Below are 7,704 nucleotides of genomic sequence, written 5' to 3'. Positions count from 1 at the left end.
CAAGGTCTGAAGGTTCAGGACACCCCCCAAGGAGCATCGAGTCCATTTGAAGGTCGGCTGGGTGATCCTGGAGGTCTTTTCCAACCTTCAGGAGTTTGTTGGGTGTGGATTCCTGCACAAAGGAACCCCCCTGGAGCGGGAGGCAGCTGCTGAGCAGCCCTGGCTCTGCAAAGCTTCCTTCCATGGCCCTTCCCCTTGGCTGCATCCTGCTCCCAGCACAGGAAACCGGGATCTGGTGCCAGACAGGAAAACACTGGAGCAGCACAGGTCAAGGAATCAGTGGTGTGGCACCAGCAGCCTCAAGAATTTAAATGACTCCTCTCTGAGACTGCAGGGGAAAAAAAAAAAGTGCTTGGCTTCGGGGAAAAGAACGGAACTGAGAAGCGAAGGGATCGGATAAACTTCCACTTTTGTCAAACTCACAAATTTGGAGTTAATTAAAGGTCAGGCACGGCAGAAAAGATGATTTAAAAAGGCAAAAAGCAGGCAAACAACACGAAGTTTCCTCTAAGAAAAAAAGTTACCAGAGGCTCGAAAACATCGGAGATAATTTTATTTCAAACGATTTGTCCAGGTTTGTGTGTTAAAAGTTTCCACGTCCCTTATTTATTTTTAAAGTGGTTGTTAAAGCACATCGAGGGCAACAAACCTTGGTGTCAAACCTGGTGGTTAACAAAAATCCATTTATTTCCTTTGGGATTTTATTTTATTTTATTTTATTTTATTTATTTTATTTTATTTTCATTTTATTTTGTTTCCGCTGGGATTAAGTAAATAAATAAACAATCCAAATTCACCCAAGTGTTATCATCACCTATTTCTCAGTCCAAAATAAGGCAAACTGGCTTCCACCTCTTAAATTCCTAACAGTATTGCAACAATTTTACCACCTAGAGATAAAAAAAAAACCAGCTATGAAGTATTTTCCAGGTTCCAGTGGAGAAAGGGAAGGGGCACAGACAGTTTTTTATCAGAGGTCCCTCTCCAAAAAGTCACTGCAGAAAGGGCTCTGATATTATTTTAGGACAGGCTGAACCCACTCTGACATTTTTAACTGAATTTAAATTAAACCTGAAGCCCACACGAAGCTGTTCCTGGTGGTCACGGATGTGCTGGGTCTGACTGAGGGGTGTGGACGGGTCTGCTCTCAAAATTGTGAAAACTAAAGAATATTTTTCCATTTCTTGCCCCTTTGCTGCACGATTTGGCCACTTGTGTCACTGGATTTCAGATCTCTCGGGCCTTTGTTGCTCCCCTCTGGGGTTCAGCACCGGGAAAACCAGTGGGAGAGGGATTGAAAGGACATAAACAAGCCCTCTCAGGCCCCCAAAAAACAATGTTTCTTCCTCCAATTGACCACAGTTAACTCCTATTCAATGCAGACTCGGGGAGAATGGAACAGGAAATTACCTAAATGGGTGCAGAGAACCCACGATTCCTCTTTAAAAAGGGGAAAAAAAAAAAGAGATCCTGTTCCTCGGGGCCAGCGCAGATGAAGAGATTACGAGCACACAAGGGGAAGTTCACCTAAAGTTCTCCTGATTTAACCCTTGCAACCTGTTTTCTCTCTTTTTCACCTGATTTTACCAGGTTTATTTTGGTCTGGCAGGTGAAAACACCACAGGCTTGAGAGACTTCAGCACCTCCCAACCTTCAGCCCAGCTAAAGATCCTCGTTCCTACTCGAAAACAGGAGAGAGAGAAGGGAAAAATCGTTATCTGGGAGTGTCAAATGGGAGGGTTTTGTTGAGATTAAAGTGGTCGCTGATGCCCCCTCGTGGGAAATGAGAAATTCAGCTCCTGACAAGGCCCAGCACGGGCTGTTTCCAAGCTCTGCCTGACGCTGGAAGTGTCTTAGAGGGAAAATCCCGGGGTATTTTAGGCCAGTCCCACGTGGGGGGTGGCGTGTTGGTGGCACTGGAAAAGGGGATTATGGAAAGGAGAGGTGGGGGTTTTGCAAGGAGATCCCGTTCAGCCACAGAGCCTGGATGGATCCAAGGGATTTGTGGATCCAAGGGACTTAAGAGGGACCCACAGGACTCGAGAGGGATCCACGGGACAGGGGGAGCAAAGCGAAACAAAGGCAGAGAGGGAACGGGATGGATTTCCACACCAAAGGGATGGGAAAAGGAAAAATTATTCCAACTAAAGGGCTGAACTCCCACCAGGAGAAGGTCTAAACAGGCTGTAAACAGCAAAACCCTCACTCAAAAACCTGCAGTAAAGTGAGCAGCCCCTCGCACTGGAACCACCTCTGTTTACACCAGTCCTAGGAACCTCCTTTGTTACCTCCCGTGGTAAAAAACATCCCGGGGCAGGAAGCAGCTGCTGGGTGTGTTTGGCTGCATTTCAGCCCTTTCTCTTTACTAAATATCCACCTGCCCTCTACTGGTGGGAGACCCTAGGAGATTTTTTTTTTCCCCAAGATTTTCCCCCTCAAGGCACCATAAAACCTTACCTGAGGTGGGTTTGGTGCCTGCTGAAGAATGAGAGTGGTGAGAACGAAGGGCAAGGTGAGAGCCACGGTGTTGGTGATGGGGTGTGTTCTCTCTGGATGAGTCTTCACCTGGTTCTGCACCGTTTCCTGGGAAAAAGTGATCAGGGATCAGGGATACATATGCCACTCTTTCCCTGGTATTTAGCATCTTTGAAAAATCTTGGAAGCATGGAATGGTTTCAGTTGGAAGGGACCTTAAAAATCATCTCATTCCACCCCTTGCCATGGGCAGGGACACCTTCCACCATCCCAAGTTGCTCCAAGCCCTGTCCAACCTGGCCTTGGACACTTCCAGGGATGGAGAATCCACAGTTCTCTGGGCAACCTGTGCCAGGGACTCCTCACCCACACAGCAAATAATTTCTCCCCACTATCTAATCTAAAGCTGCCCTTCTTCGGCTTCCGAAAAACCTCCAAGACCATCCCCCAGAGATGGTCCCTCAGCCCCTTCCCTCATGAGGGGGGTCCCCCGACTCCCCTCATGGGGTCCCTCCATCCTCAGACTCCCCCAGACCACCCCCTCAGAGGGCACCCTCATGGGGGTGCCCCCTCCTCAGATCCCCCAGATCAACCCCCTGAGAGGGTTCCCAACCCCTTCCCTCATGGGGCTGCCCCCTCCTCAGACCCCCAAAATCGTCCCCCTTTGAAGGTCCCCCAAACCCTTCCTTCACGGGAGGGGGGTCCCCTGAATCCCCTCACAGGGATTCCCCATCCTCAGATGCCCAAGATCACCCCTCCCAGATGGTCCCCCCATCCCCTTCCCTCATGGGGGTCCCCGCTTCTCAGACCCTCAAGACCACCCCTTACAGAGGGTTCTCTGACCTCCCTCACGGAGGGCTCCCCCCCAACAGCCCTCAGGCCGCCCCCGGCCCCGCGGCTATCGAACCCCCCCCCCCCCCCCTTGCCCCCGTTTCCCGCCCCTTTCGCCGCGGCCTCACAAAATGGCGGCCCCCACACCAGGAGGCTGTGGCGGCGGAAGGATAACGGCCGACAGTAAAAGAGTCCGCGCCGCGCCGACGGAGGAAGGGTGGCCTGGCCCTCCCCGCGCTCTGTCTCCGAGGGAATTGTGCGGCATTTTGGGATTTCTCCTTCTTTTCTCCATCACCTTCCCCCCGCTCCCGTCGGGCGACGGGGGAGCCCTGGAGGGGAGTATTTTTCTCTAGCGGAAGGATATCAATGAGCAGAGGGTGTGACCCTGCCGTAGTTCCCTCAGTGGTCTTTTGGCGCCAAATATAAAATGGCGGCGGCGCCTCCCTGAGGCGATGAGGGGGGTTTGATGCTTTACAGAGCCCTGAGCCCCTCGATGGGTCAGTGTCTATAAATGCATATGTATATTTAGATATGTATATGTGTGTATTTCAGTAGTTTGCGTGTATCAGTCCCCTCTGAGTATCTAAGATTGAGCCCCCCTCAGGGTGCCGGACCCCCCTCTCCTCACTGTGTAACCCCCTCAGGTGCCCCTGACCCACTCAAAATGCCCTTTTTTGAGGTAAATTCGGAAGTCTGGGGCCTTCTTCTTCCCTGGGGTGTTTTCCTGTGGGGCTTGTAAAAGCTGAAGTGTAAATAATATCCTTAATGCGCTTAGATTAATCCTTTAAGCTTAGTTTTTCCACACTTAAGTCTTCCACAGCAGACACAGGGGTCAGTTCTCAGCTCACCGTAAAAAGATTTAAAGCAACTTAAATCCATAGAACTTGATGTCAGCCTACATCACTACAGGAATGTGTAGGTTTAAACTGATTTTATTTAAGGTTTCGTAATAAATACTTCTCCTGCAAGTTTTCCCAGCTGGGAACACAGAAGTCAAACAGCTCTGCAGAGGAGAATTTACATTTTTCACCTCTGGTTTTACACAGATGGTTCAAAATCAGCACACTTGGTTATTTCTGGAGATTACAGGAGAGCTGCATTCCATTTTCACAGTAGAATGCAGATTTTTTCCAACTTTTGCCTATTTGTGGCACTTTCGAAGTGCTGCCTCGGCCTGCCCCCAGCCACATTCCCCTCCAGCTCTCAGGACAATTTTGGGATGCTCCACATCACTTCACCCCAATCAAACCCAAAAAAAGCACATTCAAGAAGACAAACCAATCCCAGAAAAAACAATCTTGGGGGTGGGGGAGGAAATAACTGTTTAAATTGGGTTTTTCTCCCCCCATTTTGAGGTGATGCTCAGAAATAAACCTCAGCAGGTGAAGATCTCCCCGAAGAAAACTCAAGGCTTCCACTTGAGCAAATGCAGCATTTTTTTTTTGGTTATTTTTAAAGTGGTTGATTAATTGGGTAGGAAACCTGAAATATTTCCATTTGGGGGTAAGATCAAACTGAATTCTCCATCTTCTGTTTCAGCTCAGCCCCCGTCACAGACTCCATGATGTCCCTGGTGTGTGTCCCAGCCAGGAGTCACACCGGGAATAAAGCCCACGAGGCATAAAAAGATGAAAAAAATCAAATTTGGGGCAGTGAACACCCAGCCTTGACCCCACCCAGCAAGGTCAGAGCATTTCTACGTGTATTTACCCTCCTGGACATCATTTTTTTCTGCTTGGACTCAAGCCCCAAGACTCAAAGTGATTATTTTTCTCACATCCCTGCCTCTTCCACCTTGAATTCCTGAGGGGAAGGGGAAGGAATGAGGCGGATCTGGGAGAAACTGGGTCAGGGGAAGGCAGAGGAGGGTCAATTCCCACCGCTCCGATTGCACAAATGAGTTTCTTATAAAAGCAGACGAGAAATGAGGTGAAAACGTGTCACACGGGGCAGGGACACCCACGGTCACACCAACACCCCCCCAGCACCTCCCAAACACGGAGAGGGGCAGCAAGGGGGGCTCTTTCTGCCCCCTGCCCTCGTATTTGCCCCCGGTGTTGTTACCCTCTCCTTGCCAAGGAGGGAGGGAGAGGGGAGGAGCGGGGAGAGGCTGAAGGTTTCTCAGGGAGCCCATCACCGTCAAGCCCAGGGGGAACTGCTGAGTTAATTAGCGATGGCAAAACCGCCCAGAAACGAACAAAAAACCAACCCAACGACCCCCGAAGCGACAAGAAAACCAAACCCTGGCAGAGAGGGGGAGAGCAGGGAGGGGCGAGGAGGGGCAGGAAGGGCTTCAGATGAGATCGAAATCCAAGGAGCTGATGCTGGCGATGGGAGCCCGCCAGAAGTTGAAGGTGTTGAACTGCAGCAGGGTGTCCTCCTCCTCCTCCGGGGACAGGTCCTGGCTGAGTCGCTCCCGCTGGCCCACGAGCTGGCCCAGCCCTGCCTTGGGCTTGTAGAGGGCCATGTCTGCGAGCCCCAACCCCTCCAGCTCCGCCACGTCCAGCCGGGGGATCGGCATCCTCCAGTAGATGAAGGAGTCGTACTGGCTGCTCATGGTGTCCAGCATCCTGGGGCTCTGCAGGGGGGACAGGGCGAGAGGAGAGGGGGAGAAAAGCTCGACAGACACGCAGCAGTTGCCTCAAAGTGGCTGAAAAATCTCAGGTGTTGCCCGTGTTGACTCAATCCCACGAGACACCCCCCTCCCAAAATTGAACTGGTGGCGGAGGACGGTGTGGGGTTGGGGAGGTTTTTGACTCCAGGCTGGGTCTAACTGCAGATCTGAGCCCTCACCCACGGCCTTGGTCACAGCCCTGCTCTGTGCTGTGATTTGGAGGGGAGGGGTCAAGGGGTTTGTCACCCTGTGCCTCAGTTTCCCCATCCAAACAAAGCCCGGGAGGGAAGGGCAGGGTGGGGACCTGCTCCTCCTGAAATCTACCCTAGGGTGCCCCCCACATCCCGCTCTGCTGGGAGGGAGGGAAAACAGCATCCAAACGAACTGGTTTTCCATGAGACAGCACACAAGGGTCTCTCCCTTTCCCCGTGCCGGGCAATGGGAGGGAGGGTCCCTGCAGGTCCCCCCCTCCATCGCATCGCCCAGGGGGCCGTGACAGAACCCTCTGGAAAGGGCTGGAAGCAGCAGAGCTCGGTGTTCCCAGCACACCCCACCCATCCCTGCCACGCCGTGCTGCCGAATTCCCCCCGCCAGCCCCGCCCCGAGCCACCGAGAGCTGGGAAAGAGCAGGAGGAGACGCGGATCAGCTGAGTCACTGCCCGGCTTTTTTCCCGGCAGGATTATGTCGCTCACCTCCATCGGAGGTGGGGAAAAATCAGAATAACCCAAAACATCCTCTTTTTTTTTTTTTTTTTTCTCGCTGATCCCCCTGTTTTAAGCCTTGGAAAGCGGAATTCCAAAGGATGACTCAGGCAGACCTTGGACCGTGCCCTGTCTGTGCTGATGAGCAGCTGCTACATTTGAGGTTCCCGATGTCACTCTGAGGCAGTGAAAGGCTCCCGTGTCACCCCTTCAGGGCAAACCGAGCCACGGTGCTTCAAAAGAGTCTCCTCCCTGGGGGGGATTTATCCCTGGGGATCCATCCCCGGGTTTCTTGCTGCACAACGGCAGCGAATTATTTTAATGGTGATGGGTGTTGTGGACATGGATTTTAAGACTTCAAAGGGGAAAAAAGGGGAGTTTAGTGACAAGGGGAGGGGGGAAAGGGAGTTAAGTGACAAGTAAAATATTCAAATATCCAGTAAAAGGGAATGAATGTGGGTAAAAAAATCCCTCCTGTGTCGTGTGTGTCCCCTAAGAAAGAGCATTTCCCACGGGATCAGCGGGGTCTGCTCAAGGTGGAAGCAAAACCACCTTTTATCCCCTTAAATCCCCGCCGGCTCTCACTTATTTCCCCCGAGAAAACAACACTCCCAACACACACACACACTCCCTCCACCCAAATTCCTCCCTTTCCCCAAAAGCATCCTCTGGCTTTCCAGTCCTCCCTGCCCGCATCCCTCACCTGCGCCGAGGTCGGGTCGGGGGGATGCTCTCGGTACCGGGTCAGGGGGATGAGGGATGCTCTCGGTACCGGGTCGGAGGGATGAGGGGGGCGCTCGGTGCCGGGTCGGGGCGGGGGGGGGCGCTGGGCGCGGGGTCGGGTCGGAGGGATGCTCTCGGTGCCAGGCGGGCTCTTTGTGTCCCGAGGCAGCCGCTGGTGTTCGGTAGCGTCGCTTTTGTCTGCGGGCGCGGCTGGGTCTGCAATGCAGCCCCTCGGATCGCCTTCCTCGGGGAGGGGGGGGATGATGATGGTGGCAGATGAGTCAGCGGCTCCCACCCGCGCCGGGGAGGGGGAGGACGGCGGGGGCGGAGGCTCGTGGGGAGGGGGGGGATCCTGCGCG

At 52.9% G+C, this 7,704-nt stretch overlaps 1 protein-coding gene and 1 long non-coding RNA gene across 3 annotated transcripts; both read right to left on the bottom strand.

Moving 5' to 3' along the window:
* Positions 1 to 797: 797 nt before the first annotated feature.
* LOC113940653 lies at positions 798 to 3,291 on the bottom strand. Of its 2 annotated transcripts, XR_003525504.1 has the most exons (4): positions 3,069 to 3,291; positions 2,458 to 3,016; positions 1,588 to 1,678; positions 798 to 890 (listed from the first exon to the last, which is right to left on the bottom strand). It is a non-coding gene; the product is annotated as an uncharacterized LOC113940653 (long non-coding RNA). The 2 variants fall into 2 exon arrangements; XR_003525505.1 differs by lacking the exon at positions 3,069 to 3,291 and having other exon boundaries at positions 2,458 to 3,019.
* A 1,791-nt stretch (positions 3,292 to 5,082) lies between these two features.
* MLLT11 (MLLT11, transcription factor 7 cofactor) lies at positions 5,083 to 7,365 on the bottom strand. Its single transcript, XM_027631795.1, has 2 exons — positions 7,326 to 7,365; positions 5,083 to 5,884 (listed from the first exon to the last, which is right to left on the bottom strand). Exon 2 carries the CDS (start codon positions 5,873 to 5,875, stop codon positions 5,600 to 5,602), a length of 276 nt encoding a protein of 91 aa, XP_027487596.1. The 5' UTR covers positions 5,876 to 5,884; positions 7,326 to 7,365; the 3' UTR covers positions 5,083 to 5,599.
* Positions 7,366 to 7,704: the final 339 nt, after the last annotated feature.

Source organism: Corapipo altera, unplaced genomic scaffold (assembly GCF_003945725.1).
Source record: "Corapipo altera isolate COAL_440 unplaced genomic scaffold, ASM394572v1 61364, whole genome shotgun sequence".
Classification (NCBI taxonomy): Eukaryota; Metazoa; Chordata; class Aves; order Passeriformes; family Pipridae; genus Corapipo; species Corapipo altera.
The sequence above is the reverse complement of the archived record's forward strand: the minus strand, read 5'-3'. Positions and strand labels throughout refer to the sequence as shown.